Source organism: Oncorhynchus nerka, linkage group LG12 (assembly GCF_034236695.1).
Source record: "Oncorhynchus nerka isolate Pitt River linkage group LG12, Oner_Uvic_2.0, whole genome shotgun sequence".
Classification (NCBI taxonomy): domain Eukaryota; kingdom Metazoa; phylum Chordata; class Actinopteri; order Salmoniformes; family Salmonidae; genus Oncorhynchus; species Oncorhynchus nerka.
Genome location: NC_088407.1, coordinates 64,709,172 through 64,726,753, shown reverse-complemented (window position 1 = coordinate 64,726,753; position 17,582 = coordinate 64,709,172). Strand labels below are relative to the sequence as shown.

The window sequence follows — 17,582 nt, the reverse complement described above, 5'->3', positions numbered from 1 at the left end:
AGAAGTTTGCATACGCCCAAGTAGTACTTTTGGTAGCATTGCCTTTAAATTGTTTCACTTGGGTCAATCGTTTTGGGTAGCCTTCCACAAGCTTCCCACATTAAGTTGGGTGAATTTTGGCCCATTCCTCCTGACAGAGCTGGTGTAACTGAGTCAGGTTTGTAGGTCACGTGCTCGCACACACTATCAGTTCTGCCACAAATTTTCTATGGGATTGAGGTCAGGGCTTTGTGATGGCCACTCCAATACCTTGACTTGGTTGTCCTTAAGCCATTTTGCCACAACTTTGGAAGTATGTTTGGGGTCATTGTCCATTTGGAAGAGCCATTTGCGACCAAGCTTTGACTTGAGATGTTGCTTCAATATATCCACATCATTTTCGTCACTCATGATGCCATCTATATTGTAAAGTGTACCAGTCCCTCCTGCAGCAAAGCACCCCCACAACATGATGCTGCCACCCCCGTGCTTCACGGTTGGGATGGTGTTCTTCGGCTTGTAAGCCTCCCCCTTTTCCCTCCAAACATAACGATGGTCGTTATAGCCAAACAGTTCTATTTTTGTTTGATCAGACCAAAGGACATTTCTCCAAAAAGTACGATCTTTGTCCCCATGTGCAGTTGAAAACAGTAGTCTGGCTTTTTTATGGCTGTTTTGGAGCAGTGGCTTCTTTCTTGCTGAGCGGCCTTTCCGGTTATGTCGATATAGGACTCGTTTTTACTGTGGATATAGATACTTTTGTACCGGTTTCCTCCAGCATCTTCACAAGGTAGCTGTTGCTGCTGTTGTTCTCGGATTGATTTGCACTTTTCACATCAAAGTACGTTCATCTATAGGAGACATACCACTCAGGAAGGAGACGCGTTCTGACAGCTGCGTGGTCCCATGTTGTTTATACTTGCGTACTAATGTTTGTACAGATGAACGTGGTACCTTCAGGCATTTGAAAATAGCTCCCAAGGATGAACCAGACTTGTGGAGGTCTACAAAAAAAAATTCTGAGGTCTTGGCTGATTTCTTTTGATTTTCCCATGATGTCAAGCTGAGTTTGAAGGTAGACCTTGAAATACATCCACAGGTACACCTCCAATTGACTCAAATGATGTAAATTAGCCTATCAGAAGCTTCTAAAGCCATGACATAATTTTCTGGAATTTTCCAAGCTGTTTAAAGGCACAGTCAACTTAGTATATGTAAACTTCTGACCCACTGGAATTGTGATACAGTGAATTATAAGTGAAATAATCTGTCTGTAAATAATTGTTGGAAAAATTACTTGTATCATGCACAAAGTAGATGTCCTAACCGACTTGCCAAAACTATAGTTAGTTAACAAGAAATTTGTTGAGCTCCAACCTAAGTGTATGTAAACTTCTGACTTCAACTGTATCAGCAGTAGAACATGTGAATGATTGTAAACTGGATTCCTTGCTCTAAACTACGATCGTTTGCTCTGGATACTGAGGAACATAAACTCCCTAGAACCATCTTTCTTACTTACTGACTTTGTTGTCCGCATGGGGAAATGTTGTTGTTGTAGTGTCATGTACACGTTTTAAAGATCAGTTTAAATACAAAACAGAATTGACAATACAACTTTCTTAACAGTTACATACCAATAAACTTTAAAAAATAATAATAATTAAAGACTAGCCTGCTGGCCTTACTGAGTCGATAGGAACATTAGCCCAAGCTATTTAGGAGGGATATCACACCTGGCACAAATGATTGTCTAGTTCTATTTTTCCTGCTGAGGGGTGCCCTATACCTGCGCCCAGAGGTGAGTAATTCAAAGTCCGGGTACAGGGGGTGGCTTGGGTCTAAAATGATTTTGTGAGCCTTGCGGAGGGCCCTGACCTTAAAGATCTCATCCAGGCCTGTCTGTTTGACTCCAAGTACCTTGCTTGCTGTGGTGATAATCCTTCTCAGCATATTTCTCTGGCTGACAGTGGCATTGCCAAACCAACAAACAATACAAAAAGTTAAAATACTCTCAATTAAATATTTGTAAAACAGAGTCAGTATAGTACAGTCTACATTAAAAGATCCCAGCTTTTTGAGAAAGTACAGTCTCTGTTGGCTCTTTGTAGATCAGGTCTGTACATTTACTCCACTGAAGCTTATTGTCCAAGAGGACACCCAGATATTTGTATTCCTCTACAATCTCTATATTCTGACCACTGATCGATGTTGCAGAGGTGTTGTACACTTCCTGAAATCTATGCACATCTCTTTGGTCTTGATGGTATTGAGGACCAAGTGTGATTCGTCACACCACTCTACAAAGCCATTTAGGACCGGGCCATGATGTTCCTCGTCATCATGCAACAAGCTGATCAAGGCAGTGTCATCAGTGAACTTAACGAGGTGTCTGTCAGGATGGGAACTAGTACAACTATTAGTGTACAGGAGTAGGGACAAAACACATCCCTGAGGAGAGCCTATGTTGCTATTGCGTATGTCCGACACATGGGGACCTAATTTTGACTCGCTGTGAGCGTTGGCTCAGGAAGTCCCAACAGCCCCCAAAACCAGCCCCCCATCTAAGGAGAAGTCCTGAATGAGTCTCTGTGCCAGAATGTAGGGCTGGATTGTGTTGAACGCTGAAGAAAAGTCAACAAACAGAACCCTAACATGGGATTTGGCATCCTCTAGATGTCTATAGACCATGTTAAGGAGAGTAAGAATGGCATCATCAACTCCTCTGCTAGGTTGATAGGCAAACTGAAATGGGTCGAGAAGCTTCTGGGTGATGCTGAGAATATGACTTTCCACAAGTTTCTCAAGGAATTTCATTACTAAGGATGTCAAGGCGACAGGGCGGTAAGTCATTCAACACATGTCCACTTATTTTGTCTGGGCTTGGGCTTTTGTCTGTGTTACATCCCCTGAACAACTTTATAACATCAGACTGTTTAACAACTCTCTCAAACATTTGTAATGGTGCTTCCGTTTGTTTTACCTCCAACACAAAGTTGTCTGATTCAAATCTTGAGAAGAAAACATCTCCCATGGTCAGCACTGGTTTTCCCCCTGCCTATGTGGGGGGCACTAGCCATCGATTTAATCCCTTGGCCAGGCCACGCTTGCGTTTCCTGAGGAGAGGGGTCCTCTCCACCCTTTGCTTGAATGCCTCCTTGTTCACCAGTACAGTGGGGCAAAGTACTGAGAGAAACTTTTGTTATTGACCAAATACTTATTTTCCACCATAATTTGCAAATAAATTCATTAAAAATCCTACAATGTGATTTTCTGGATTTTTTAAAATCTCATTTTGTCTGTCATAGTTGAAGTGTACCTATGATGAAAATTACAGGCCTCATCTTTTTAAGTGGGAGAACTTGCACAATTGGTGGCTGACTAAATACTTTTTTGCCCCACTGTATCTGTCTTTTGATCTCACATTGTACATCTCTTAAAGCCTGTCTATCACCCTTGGCATAATCTGCCTTCTTCCTATCAAGTAGTGATTTTAGATGTTTTGATACCCAAGGCTTATTGTTGGGGAAGATTTGACAGGTTTTAATAGGCACAACTGACTCAGATTACATAGTCTGAAACAACATCTGTGAGTTCATCAAGATCAGAGCTGCTGTCCTCAAATACCTCCCACATAGTACAGTCAAAACACCCCTGGAGACCAAATACCTCCCACATAGTACAGTCAAAACACCCCTGGAGACCAAATACCTCCCACATAGTACAGTCAAAACACCCCTGGAGACAAGTGATACCCTTGTCATTCCAGATCTGGACAGTTTTAACTGGGTTTCTCCCTCTCCAGGAGCTGACAGTAGGTTGGCCTGAGGTAGACCACATTGTGGTCTGATGTCCCCAGGGGTGGTCTGGTGGTGGCAGAAAGTGCATTTGGTATTGTCCCATAGCACAAGTCAAGAGTCCTATTTTTCCTATAGTGACATTTCACATACTGGTGGTATGTGCGCAGGACTTTGCAAGGTACAGTTGTTAACATCACCTAAAATAAATTTGGGTGCATCGGGGAGATGGATTCCAGTTTCTGTGACAGATTATAAATCATCTCTGATGCCTTTGTTCTATTAGCTTTAGGTTGAATGTACACAACGGTAACAAACAATTGGGGGAACTCACGGGGCAGGTAGTAGGGTCACAGTGACACAGAAAGCAGTTCAGTGTCGGGCGTACAGAGTCTCTCTCTTACCAGGATCCATTTACACCGCTGGTCCCTGACAATGCCGTCAGCTATCCAGGACACCCATTTTTACACAGTTGAGCCAGAAAGATGACATTCTTAATTGTTTTTGAGTGTGGGCCTGAATTCAAGGACAGATCTTTCTCTTTTCTACATAGTCAAGCTGTTTGAGGTGATCGAGACAGAGAGGACGCTGTACCTGGTGATGGAGTATGCCAGTGGAGGTGAGTAGTATGTTATGCCTCGGCTTCTCAGCCTCCGTAACTGCTGTGATGGCATAGGGCATGGTGAAGAGCCATACAGGAAACTAGGGCTGTCCCCGACTGAAAGAAACCATGGTCGACTGAGAGTCATCTCGGTTCTATCGACCCATCGATTGGTCTACATTTTCACAAGTGTATTTTTCCATATGTAGACAAATCCTATGTGTTTAATCAAATCAACTACAGTATATTCACTGAGCTTGTCTGATGCGTTAAGTGCACTGTTTGATTAAATAATTAAGACACGCATGACTAGAGGGAGTCTGACCGCAATTGATTTGATTGTGCCGAGCCGGGCTCAGACTTGATGTGTTAAAAAAAATGACAGTGAGTGACTGTGTGACTAGCATCCATTGTCACTCTCTCCTCCCTGCTGCAGCGACCACCACAGTGGTTATTGCGCTGTTCGTGCTGCTAAAGCTGCAACATAATTACAGCCTTTCTTAAAATCAATACATATCAAGTATATATTTTTAAACCTGCATATTTAGCTAAAAGAAATCCAGGTTAGCAGGCAATATTAAGGTGAAATTGTGTCACTTCTCTTGCGTTCATTGCACGCAGAGTCAGGGTATATGCAGTTTGGGCAGCCTGGCTCATTGCGAACTAATTTGCCAGAATTGTACGTAATTATGACATAACATTGAAGGTTGTTCAATGTAACAAGAATATTTAGACTTAGGGATGCCACCCATTAGATAAAATACCGAACTGTTCCGTATTTCACTGAAATAATAAACGTTTTGTTTTTGAAATGATAGTTTCCGGATTCAACCATATTAATGACCAAAGGCTCGTATTTCTGTGTGTTATGTTAACTGTGTGTTATAATTAAGTCTATGATTTGATAGAGCAGTCTGACTGAGCAATGGTAGGCAGCAGCAGGCTCGTAATCATTCATTCAAACAGCACTTTTGTGATTTTTACCAGCAGCTCTTCGCAAGCACAGCGCTGTTTATGACTTCAAGCCTATCAGCCTAATGGCTGGTGTAACCGATGTGAAATGGCTAGCTAGTTAGTGGGGTGCGCGCTAACAGCGTTTCAAACGTCACTCGCTCTGAGACTTGGAGTAGTTATTCTCCTTGCTCTGCAAGGGCCGCGGCTTTTGTGGAGCGATGGGTAACGCTGCTTTGATTGTGGCTGTTGTCGATGTATTCCTAGTTCGAGCCCAGGTAGGGGCGATGAGAGGGACGGAAGCTATACTGTTACACTGGCAATACTAGCTATAGCCTATAAGAACATCCAATAGTCAAAGGTATATGAAATACAAATGGTATAGAGAGAAATAAATACTATATTAACCACAATCTAAAACCTCTTACCTTGGAATATTGAAGTCTCATGTTAAAAGGAACCACCAACTTTCATATGTTCTCCTGTTCTGAGCAAGGAACTCAAACGTTAGCTTTTTTACATGGCACATATTGCACTTTTACTTCTCCAACACTTTGTTTTTGCATTATTTGAACCAAATTGAACATGTTTCATTATTTATTTGAGGTTAAATTTATTTTTATTAATGTATTATATTAAGTTAAAATAAGTGTTCATTCAGTATTGTTGTAATTGTCATTATTACCCTTACCACCAAGGTCGGCCCGTCAGGAAGTCCAGGATCCAGTTGCAGAGGGAGGTGTTTAGTCCCAGGGTCCTTGGCTTATTGATGAGCTTTGAGGGCACTATGGTGTTGAACGCTGAGCTGTAGTCAATGAATAGCATTCTCACATAGGTGTTCCTTTTGTCCAGGTGGGAAAGGGCAGTGTGGAGTGCAATGGAGACTGCATCATCTGTGGATCTGTTGGGGCGGTATGCAAATTGGAGTGGGTCTAGAGTTTCTGGGATGATGGTGTTGATGTGAGCCATGACCAGCCTTTCAAAGCACTTCTTGGCTACAGACATGAGTGATACGGGTTGGTAGTCATTTAGGCAGGTTACCTTAGTGTTCTTGGGCACAGGCACTATGGTAGTCTGCTTAAAACATGTTGGTATTACAGACTCGGACAGGGAGATGTTGAAAATGTCAGTGAATACAGTTGGTCAGCGCATGCTTGCAGTACACGTCCTGGTAATCAGTCTGGCCCAGCTGCCTTGTAAATGTTGACCTGTCTAAAGGTCTTCCTCACATCGGCTGCGAAGAGGGTGATCACACAGTGTTCCGGTACAGCTGGTGCTCTCATGCATGTTTCAGTGTTATTTGCCTCGATGCGAGCATAGAAGTAGTTTAGCTCGTAAGGTAAGGAGCAAGCGCTCCGTGCATATTATGTGTGCCAAACAGGTTCTGTTAGATTACAATATAATTTCTCTGACTGTTTGGAACAATGTAAACAACTTTTTTTTTTGTAAAGTCTTTATTACAGCAAAATGGAACGGTTTATTTATTGTTCACGCTAATTATTCAAGGGTCAATGCTTGATTGCATTTCAAATCATGAATGACTCATGCTGTGTGATGACATTAATGAATGAATGATTGATTGTTACAGTACTGTAAGTTATAGATAGACCAAAGTAAGTTTCCGTATTAAGACTAAACAGGATGCGCTCTTAGGCCTACAGCTCAATGGCGGTTATGCGATGCAGCTATACTAAGCCTACTAATGATAATGACATGACTTACTATTATAACAATGATAATCATAACAATAATAGTCACAATAATAATGAAATCAAGAAAAAGGAGGGTTATTATAAATATTTTTCTGACCATTTGGAACAGTGTAAGTAACACTAAATAAATGATAAATAATACCCGACAGGCTGTTCTAACGAAAAACAAGATAAAGCCTTTTACAGTATAGCAAACAGACGAATTTGTGAAATTGCTTATCCGACATGTTGTGTGGGGTTTGGTGCTCATGGAATCAGTAGGCTATTAAACAAACAGGCAACAGAAGCAGGATCTGTCTTATTTCTGTAGATATATTGATGATTTAGAAAGTCAGGCACATTTAACAGTTAGGCTACAATTAAGTCAAAAGGCTGTTTTTCTCATCTCCTCATTCTGCTTCTGCCTCCACAGCATTGTTCTCAACACCAATACGCTGGTTAACTTTGCTATTATGCACAAAGCAACATGGTCTAGGCGCCAACAGTGCACTGATGTGTTTCAGAACCACTGACAGCGACTGCTATCCAACGCGGGAGAAAGCGCACATCTGTTATAAAATATTATTTTTATTAGTGTTGCACCATTGTTCCAACGTAATATAACCATATACAATTTCAGTAGCACATGTCTTAGAGTCATGGACTGTGCCATCCCCACGGCCTCTATAATGGATTAGTCCACTCAGGCAGGTGCCAATTAGACAGGTGTCTTGTACACCATGAACATTTTTAAAAATGTTTTTATGTACTACTTCCCGACTAAAGAAATCTCAGTCAACCAAAAGCCTATTGACCAAACAAACGACCATTCAACAAAACGGGGTCAGCCCTACAGGAAATATATCATATTCAGTACATTGCAACAGTGGCCATTGGCAACCTACTTCTAGGAAATCTGAAATGTGTGTTGACACGTCCTGCATTTAGAGCAGAGTTGGAGGGCACTGGTGACTCTCTTTTGCGCACATAGGCCTACAAGCTCGCTCTTTCGCACACAAGCTCACTTGCTGCCACCGCAGATCAACACTGATTGTGTGTGGGAGGGTTTCGGGGATGCAGAACAAAAGGTTTTATGGGGCAAGTTGTTAATGCTGGACCCCCCCCCCCCTTCTCACCCCCTAACCTCTCAGCTGCTGTTAGCACACGAGAGAGCTGTGTCACGTTTTAGCATGGACGGGTTTGAGAGAACACAACACAGCTGCGTGGGCTGAAGAAAGCATCTGATGTTGTTGCCATACTCAGAAGCTTGTGCCTTCAGGACAGTACTACAGTAAAGGAATTAGAGTTCTGTGTCTCTCTGTAGGCGTGAGGAACAGTTAGGTTCACATCCTCCTCATACTGTGTTTTAAAGTAGTTCTTGATTTGATTTGGATTATTCTCTAAACTAGGGCTGTTCAATGTCAGTCCTGGAGGGCCGAAACACTTCTGATTTTCATCCTCTCCTAATAAGGGTTTAATTCAGACTTGGGACACCAGGTGTGTGCCATTAACTACCAGGTAGAAACAAGACACGGAAGTATTTTGGCCCTCCAGAACCGGAATTGAACAGCCCTGCTCTAAACCTTGACCTTATTTGATGTACAAAGTGTTTTCGTACCGTTTTCCCTTTGAAATACACAGCCTTCAATTTAATATCCTTACTGTTATCTTCTTTCTCTTGCAGGAGAGGTCTTCGACTACCTTGTTGCACACGGAAGGATGAAGGAAAAAGAGGCCAGGGCTAAATTTAGACAGGTAGGTACAGGACTTTACCCGCAGTGTGCTGGATTCTCACCCTGCCTTGCCTGTCTGCCTGCCGATTCCTCACTGGTCAGTGTCCTAAACCACCCAGGATAGTCTGCTGTTACTGTAAAGTTATGAGAAATGGCAAAACACAGAGCTGCCCTCATCGCTTATCTCTCTCCCACTGTCAGTGATACACTGGGGATGTGCTGCCTCCACACAGCGCTCTGCAGTGGGAGGATAGGCAGGCACACTCAGCAATGTCGAGGCTATAGCTAACTACTTCCCTGGTCTGACCGCAGGTTCATCTTACTGCAGAGTTTCATTGGGAGCTCTGATAAACCTCGAGCAGATGCTCACACAGGAAGAGGAGACTCAGTTTTCTCCAAGCTTCATGTCTACACTCTGTTTCTTAGACATGGTCTCTTTTTAGTTGTATCTGTCTTCTCACTCGACACCACATCTCCTCACCACAACCTTCACCCAGGGGGGTTGTACACCACATCTCCTCACCACATCCTTCACCTAGGGGGGTTGTACACCACATCTCCTCACCACATCCTTCACCTAGGGGGGTTGTACACCACATCTCCTCACCACATCCTTCGCCCAGGGGGGTTGTACACCACATCTCCTCACCACATCCTTCACCTAGGGGGGGGTTGTACACCACATCTCCTCACCACATCCTTCACCTAGGGGGGGTTGTACACCACATCTCCTCACCACATCCTTCACCTAGGGGGGTTGTACACCACATCTCCTCACCACATCCTTCACCTAGGGGGGTTGTACACCACATCTCCTCACCACATCCTTCGCCCAGGGGGGTTGTACACCACATCTCCTCACTACATCCTTCACCCAGGGTGGTTGTACTCCACATCTCCTCTCCATATCCTTCCCCCAGGGTGGTTGTACTCCACATCTCCTCACCACATCCTTGACTTACGGGAGGTGTGAAAACTGTGCCAGGTGGAAGACTAACTGTATCACTCTGTATGTGTGTTTCTCTGTAGATCGTTTCTGCTGTGCAGTACTGCCACCAGAAGCACATTGTTCATAGAGACCTGAAGGTAAGGACCCAGTGAGGGTGGGGGGGTGGGGGGGGACTAAAGTGGCCAAAGGTGGTGCTTTTCCCTGCTCACATGTTCTCCATTGCACCACATACTCACTTAAAATGCCATTCCATTTAGCCAGCTTCTGATATGCTGCCACATGTAGAATAAATATTGATGCTCCTGTATTTTTATCTCTGTTAGCGTGAGGGGGTCGACCTCAGTGGGAGTTACTCTGTTCAGAGCTCCCATCTCCTTTCCATCAGCAGCGTGTCCATACAGTGTTTACTCTGTAGAGCTTCATGAATGATCCATGAGGACTGAGATATAAGAGCAGAGAGCAGCTGTCTCCCCCTGTGTGTTTGACACTAACTTTGACTTGTAGAGCACTTTGTTTTGTGAGGGGTTTTTCTGTGGAGGGATCAGTAGATATTTGTTGTGCCTTTGACATCTCTACCTCTGATTGGAACTCTACTGTCAGCATGGATCTTTGTGGGTTATTCAAATGTGTTATGATTTTACCTGTGGCCTAGGTAGTCTGTTACCTCTTTCTTTCAATCTGACGTCCCAGCCATCTCTCACCTCCACCCCATTCTTCTCCAATTCCCCTCCTGTGTCTCTAGGCAGAGAACCTGCTGCTGGATGCAGACATGAACATTAAGATAGCAGACTTTGGCTTTAGTAATGAGTTCACCATGGGGAACAAGCTGGACACGTTCTGTGGCTCCCCACCCTACGCCGCCCCGGAGCTGTTTCAGGGGAAGAAGTACGATGGGCCCGAGGTGGACGTCTGGAGCCTGGGGGTCATCCTCTACACACTGGTCAGCGGCTCTCTGCCCTTCGACGGGCAGAACCTTAAGGTATGTAGTAAGACTCATAGAAATACTTCCATACTCAGTTCCTTTGTCTGTGGGAGATTCATAGTCAGTGAAACATAGGGGTAAAACTTGAGATAAGATGTCCTCACTCACTCTTTCTCCCTGTCCGTCTCTCTGTAGGAGCTTAGGGAGAGGGTTCTGAGGGGGAAATATCGTATCCCCTTCTACATGTCCACAGACTGCGAGAACCTCCTCAAGCGCTTCCTGGTGCTCAACCCGGCCAAGCGGGGGACTCTCGAGGTGAGGGAGGACAGCGAAAATGTAAATATTCAACACTTTATTCTCTCCATCCATCTGCCATCTGTCGATCCGCCTGCCTGCCATCTCTCCATCCGCCTGCCTGCCATCTCTCCATCCGCCTGCCTGCCATCTCTCCATCCGCCTGCCTGCCATCTGTCCAGCCGCCTGCCATCTGTCCAGCCGCCTGCCTGCCAACTCTCCATCCGCCTGCCTGCCATCTCTCCATCCGCCTGCCTGCCATCTCTCCATCCATCCACCTCTCCATTCCTTGGGCCGGCATCTGCTCGACACTCATCACACTGCTCTCTTTTTGTGCTGATTATATATTCTCCATTCTCTTTCTCTCCTCTGTTGGCACAATACATAATTCATGATCCCTCTTGTTTTTATCTTTTTTGTTTTCTGAGTTTTAGGCAGAGCGAAATGCAGGCACAGCACATAGTTGTCTTGGTTTCTGTATGTTCACATTGTGTGCTCATATCCATCCTCATCCCTCTTCACACTAGAAGTTCAGATTACATACAGTCCTGCATTGAAAGATGTCATTTAGAACAGATATCGGCCTCGTGGTTGAACATTTCCTATTATCATTATCTTGTAAACCCATCGTACACGACCACCCAATTGATTGGTGAGTTGGTTTGAGAATTAGATTAGACTGACTTTAAATGACGATTCAGCTTTCAAACAGTGTAGCATTGATTCAAATCAAAATCTCTTTTCCAATTCTTATTTTCACAATTCAATTTGTTTTTGAGTGCAATGAGGTGAAATAAGTGAACCTTTAAGTGGATTTAAGAAAATAAACCCCCCACCCCCACCCACCCTGTGATCATGAGGATAGGACCCTGTAGTAAAAGGACCCTGTTCTATGAGGACTCTTTTTTTAAACATTTTATTTCAGCAAATCATGAAAGACCGCTGGATCAATGCGGGATCGGAGGAGGACGAGCTCAAGCCTTTCGTAGAACCAGAACAGGACATCGCAGATCAGAAGAGAATAGGTACTAAGAGGAGAAAACTACTCTTGTTTTTGAGCTTCACGAATTCTAACGTGTGTAGGCAGCAGCACTGCAACATAATCGCTCTCAGTATTTAAGCACTTTACAGTTTTCAAAAGGAAAAGATAAAACGCAGCATAAAAACTACTTCTGCAGGATCCTCTGAGAGGGAGAGACATGAGACAGAGAGAACCTCCACATCTTGGCCTGGATAAAAGCACTAAGGGGTAGAGGGAGGGGGAGAGAGGGTGTACATGCTGAAAGATGTCCTCTGGAGTGTGGGGGTATTGCATAACAGCAGCTGGGATCTGTGTCAGAGCACGTTGGTTAGAGGGAGCTGCCAGTCACCTAGCACAGAGAGAAAGAGAGCGGGCGGGAGGGAGAGATGAAATGGAGCACATGTTTCACTGAGGGCTCTGTAGTCTAGTGGAGAGAGATCACGTGTCAGGGCGTTCCCCATCTCGTTCACCCAGTGGAGAAGCACTGACTCCTCAGTGGGTTTGGTGATGCCTGATCTGCCTGAACACATTGATTGTGGAGCACTGTATAGCGGGGAGATGGATAGAGGAAGCTGATGTATGGTGGAACTTCCGCTCCGGGAGCTTCCCCACCTGGCATGCTCCTCTCAATGTGATGCAAGTAGCGCAGTGGGGGTGTAATCACACCCCATCTTCCTCTGCCTCCCAACCAATCACTTCCACCCCCGCTGTGCTGCTTGCACCACCTGTCCTCTTCTGCTGACGGATGGGGCGAGAGGGAGGAGGGGGGCCGGGTGATGACACCTGAGCTAGAATGCAATGACTCACTCGCATGATGAGGTTGCTGCTACATTTATTAAGTGGTGAAAGATCTCTTGTCGTTATGGTGAAAAAGGAAGATATAATATGTTTGCTTTAAAAGAGTCAGAGGAGCAAGTGTGCATAATTGCTTATGAATTGTTTATATCTATGTAGAACACACTAAGGATGTGGGCTGCGATTGGTTGCTGATACTGGCGAATAAAAACCTTTCTGGTATTATGGCAGCCATTTTGGGCTGCAGGATTGGGGCCAATTCATTTAAATGAAAGGTCCCTTAAAATAAGACAGTTGTTGACAATGCTTGTGGAGGCCAGGGCTGTATATGTGAACTCATGTCTCTGTACTGTTCCAGATGTAATGGTGGGGATGGGCTTCTCTCCAGAGGAGATCCAGGAGTCTCTGGCCAAGATGAAGTATGATGAGATCACTGCCACCTACCTACTGCTGGGGAGGAAGTCTTCTGAGGTCAGAGCAACACTATGGATAGTTGTGGTCTAGTGCTTAGTATATCCATTAGTGTCCAATCTTTTTAATGTGTGTGTGTAACCTTTGACCTAGCTGGAGCCCAGTGTTTCAACCTCCAGCAGCAACCTGTCCCTGGCTAAACCCCGGCCCACCAGCGAGCTCAATGGCCAGTCCCCCTCACACCTCAAAGTCCAGCGGAGCGTCTCCTCCAACCAGAAACAGAGACGCTACAGTGATCAGGGTGAGACACTTTATCAGTCAGTCATTAACAACCATTTAGAGGGAATTCTCATCTTTGACAAATGCGTTTCAGCTCTACCATTTCCTCTCTTCCTCGTTTTCTCTCTCTTCTCCAGTGGGTCAGAATGTTCCCCCAGGTTCAGGACACCCTAAGAGGAGTCAGACCAGCACGGCCGAAAACAACATCAAAGAGGAGGGAGGGCGCAGTGTCCCCGGGGGGCGCTGTGTCCCCCCACCCAGCCCCTTGCTGGGGAACGCCAACAACCCCAACAAGGCTGATATTCCCAATGGCAGGAAGGGGGTTACCACTGTTCCCAACGTGAGTGTCTGCTATTCCATCCCATTATCAATTGTATAACATATTCTTACAGTTGAAGTGGGGATGAATCCTCCATTCCGATTTGATGATTTGTGATTTCAGAGTTTCTGTTCCACCCTGCAGAATAACACTGGATCTGACGGGATGACGAGGAGAAACACGTATGTGTGCAGCGACAGGAATGCTATGGACTGTCTCTCTGTCATTCCCAATGGGAAGGAGAACAGGTAAGGAACAGGCTAGAATTTTACTGTGTTCCCCGTGTTTTCCACATGGAATCAGCATTCAACACAGCACCTTCACTGTTCCTCCCCCCAGGGGCACAGAGGAGAGAACAATGTGTATCAATACTGTTAATATTGAGAGAAGTTATTGAAGAAAAACAAGACCAGGCCTCCTGGGGAGAAATATCCTCAATGTTGTGCTCCTCTTCTACTTCCCCCCCATCGCTTCTCTACATCCCCCCATCGCTTCTCTACATCCCCCACGCTTTCTCTATCGCCCCCATCGCTTCTTTCCCCCCACCGCTTATCTCTTCGCCCCATCGCTTCTCTACTTTCCCCCACCGCTTCTCTACTTCGCCCCATCGCTTCTCTACACCCCCCACCGCTTCTCTACTTTCCCACCGCTTATCTACTTTCCCCCATCGCTTTCTACTTCCCCCGCTTTCTTTTCCCCCACCGCTTCTCTACTTCCCCCCCATCGCTTCTCTACATCCCCCCACCGCTTCTCTACTTTCCCACCGCTTCTCTACTTTCCCCCCACCGCTCATACTTTCGCTTCTCTACTTCCCCCATCACTACTCTACTTCCCCCATCGCTTCTCTACTTCCTCACCATCGCTTCTCTACATCCCCCCACCGCTTCTCTAATTCCCCCACCGCTTCTCTACTTCGCCCCCATCGCTTCTCTACTTCGCCCCATCGCTTCTCTACTTCGCCCCCATCGCTTCTCTGCTTCCCCACCACCGCTTCTCTAATTCCCCGCTTCTCTACTTCGCCCCATCGCTTCTCTACTTCCCCCCATCGCTACTCTACTTCCCCCATCGCTTCTCTACTTCCCCCCGTCGCTTCTCTACTTCCCCCCCGCTTCTCTAGTTCCCCCATCGCCACTCTCACTTCCCCCATCGCTACTCTACTTCCCCCGTCGCTTCTCTACTTCCCCCGTTGCTTCTCTACTTCCCCCCCGCTGCTCTGCTTCCCCCATCGCTTCTCTACTTACTCACCAATGCTTCTCTCTACTTCCTCACCTCTACTTCCTCACCACCGCTTCTCTACTTCCCCCATCGCTTCTCTACTTACTCACCAATGCTTCTCTCTTTCCTCACCTCTACTCCTCACCTGTACTTCCTCACCACCGCTTCTCTACTTCCTCACCACCGCTACTCTACTTCCCCACCGCTTCTCTACTTCCCACCGCTACTCTACTTCCCCCATCGCTTCTCTACTTCCCCCCCCATCGCTTCTCCACTTCCCCCATCGCTGCTCTATTCCCCCATCGCTACTCTGCTTCCCCCCGCTGCTGCTCTACTTCCCCATCCACTTCTCTACTTCCCCCATCGCCGCTCTACTTCCCCCCATCGCTCTCTTCCCCCATCGCTTCTCGCTTCCCCCATCGCTTCTCTACTTCCTCACCAATGCTTCTCTACTTCCACCCTACTTCCTCACCACCGCTTCTCTACTTCCTCACCACCACTTCTCTACTTCCCCCATCGCTTCTCTACTTCCCCCGTCGCTTCTCTACTTCCCCCGCCGCTTTCTTTCCCCCGCTTCTCTACTTCCCCCCGCTTCTCTACTTCCCCCGCTCTACTTCCCCCATCGCTTTCTCTACTTCCCCCTTCTCTGCTTCCCCCTGCCGCTTCTCTACTTCCCCCGCGCTTCTCTACTCCCCCCGCTTTCTACTTCCCCCCCGCCGCTTCTTTACTTACTCACCAATGCTTCTCTCTACTTACTCACCAATGCTTCTCTCTACTTCCTCACCTCTACTTCCTCACCACCGCTTCTCTACTTCCTCACCACCGCTTCTCTACTTCCCCCATCGCTTCTCTACTTCCCACCATCGCTTTCTACTTCCCCCATCGCTTCTCTACTTCCCCATCGCTTCTTCCCCGTCGCTTCTCTACTTCCCCACATCGCTTTCTATTTCCCCCATCGCTTGTCTACTCCCCCCATTGCTTGTCTACTTCCCCCCCCATTGCTTCTCTACTTCCCCCATCGCTTCTCTACTTACTCACCAATGCTTCTCACTACTTCCTCACCTCTACTTCCTCACCACCGCTTCTCTACTTCCTCACCACCGCTTCTCTACTTCCCCCTCATTGCTTCTCTACTTCCCCCATCGCTTCTCTACTTACTCACCAATGCTTCTCACTACTTCCTGACCTCTACTTCCACCACCGCTTCTCTATTCCCCCCCCATCGCTACTCTTACTTCCCCCGTCGCTTCTCTACTCCCCCGTCGCTTCTCTACTTCCCCAAAATCGCTTTCTACTTCCCCAGCCGCTCTCTACTTCCCCCGGTTCTTCTCTACTTCCCCCCACCGCTTCTCTACTTCCCCCCCACCGCTCTACTTCCCCCCATCGCTTTCTACTTCCCCCCATCGCTTCTCTACTTCCCCCCATTGCTTCTCTACTTCCTCACCAATGCTTCTCTCTGCTTCCTCCTCTTCTTCCCCCATCGCTACTCTCTTCCCCCGCCGCTGTCTGCTTCCTCACCGCCGCCTCTCTACTTCCCCCATCGCTTCTCTACTTACTCACCAATGCTTCTCTCTACTTCCTCACCTCTACTTCCTCACCACCGCTTCTCTACTTCCCCCATCGCTTCTCTACTTCTCACCAATGCTTCTCTCTACTTCCTCACTCTTCTCTCGCTTCTAATCACCACCGCTTTCTCTACTTCCTCACCATCGCTTCTCTACTTCCTCACCTCTACTTCCTCACCACCGCTTCTCTACTTCCCCCATTGCTTCTCTACTTCCCCCATCGCTTCTCTACTTACTCACCAATGCTTCTCACTACTTCCTCACCTCTACTTCCTCACCACCGCTTCTCTACTTCCTCACCACCACTTCTCTACTTCCCCCATCGATACTCTACTTCCCCCGTCTTCTCTACTTCCCCCGTCGCTTCTCTACTTCCCCCGTCGCTTCTCTACTTCCCCCCCGCTGCTCTACTTCCCCCATGCCGCCTCTCTACTTCCCCCCGCCGCCTCTCTACTTCCCCCATCGCTTCTCTACTTACTCACCAATGCTTCTCTCTACTTCCTCACCTCTACTTCCTCACCACCGCTTCTCTTCTTCCCCCATCGCTTCTCTACTTACTCACCAATGCTTCTCTCTACTTCCTCACCTCTACTTCCTCACCTCTACTTCCTCACCACCGCTTTTCTACTTCCTCACCACCGCTTCTCTACATCCCCCATCGCTTCTCTACTTTCCCCATCGCTTCTCTACTTTCCCCACCGCTTCTCTACTCTCACCCCACCGCTCTCTTCCCCCCATCGCTTCTCTACTTCCCCCATCGCTTTCTACTTCCCCCCATCCTATCGCTTTCCCCCCATCGCTTTCTGCTTCCCCCATCGCTTCTCTTCCCCCATCGCTTTCTACTTCCCCCCATCGCTTCTCTACATACTCACCTCTACTTCCTCACCACCTGTACTTCCTCACCACCGCTTCTCTACTTCCTCACCACCGCTACTCTCTTCCCCCGCTTTCTCTTTCCCCCATCGCTACTCTACTTCCCCCGCTGCTGCTCTACTTCCCCCGCCACTTCTCTGCTTCCCCCCCGCCGCTTTCTACTTCCCCCATCGCTTCTCTACTTCCC

General features: G+C 46.8%; 1 protein-coding gene across 15 annotated transcripts in view; it reads left to right on the top strand.

Moving 5' to 3' along the window:
• LOC115138586 (MAP/microtubule affinity-regulating kinase 3-like) overlaps window positions 1–17,582 on the top strand; it is a 48,839-nt gene that overhangs the window by 15,324 nt on the left and 15,933 nt on the right. For 7 of the 15 annotated variants that reach the window (XR_003864970.2, XM_029675578.2, XM_029675585.2 and 4 more), the window contains exons 5-14: window positions 4,330–4,395; window positions 8,704–8,774; window positions 9,782–9,838; window positions 10,444–10,680; window positions 10,819–10,959; window positions 11,843–11,942; window positions 13,092–13,204; window positions 13,298–13,445; window positions 13,561–13,763; window positions 13,866–13,990. Coding sequence is in view for 14 of the 15 variants with exons in the window: in XM_029675578.2 (XP_029531438.1) it covers window positions 4,330–4,395; window positions 8,704–8,774; window positions 9,782–9,838; window positions 10,444–10,680; window positions 10,819–10,959; window positions 11,843–11,942; window positions 13,092–13,204; window positions 13,298–13,445; window positions 13,561–13,763; window positions 13,866–13,990 (1,261 nt within the window). In the remaining variant the exon portion in view is untranslated. The remainder of the gene's footprint in view (window positions 1–4,329; window positions 4,396–8,703; window positions 8,775–9,781; window positions 9,839–10,443; window positions 10,681–10,818; window positions 10,960–11,842; window positions 11,943–13,091; window positions 13,205–13,297; window positions 13,446–13,560; window positions 13,764–13,865; window positions 13,991–17,582) is intronic. The other 8 variants (XM_029675582.2, XM_029675587.2, XM_029675583.2 and 5 more) reach the window with 3 other exon arrangements.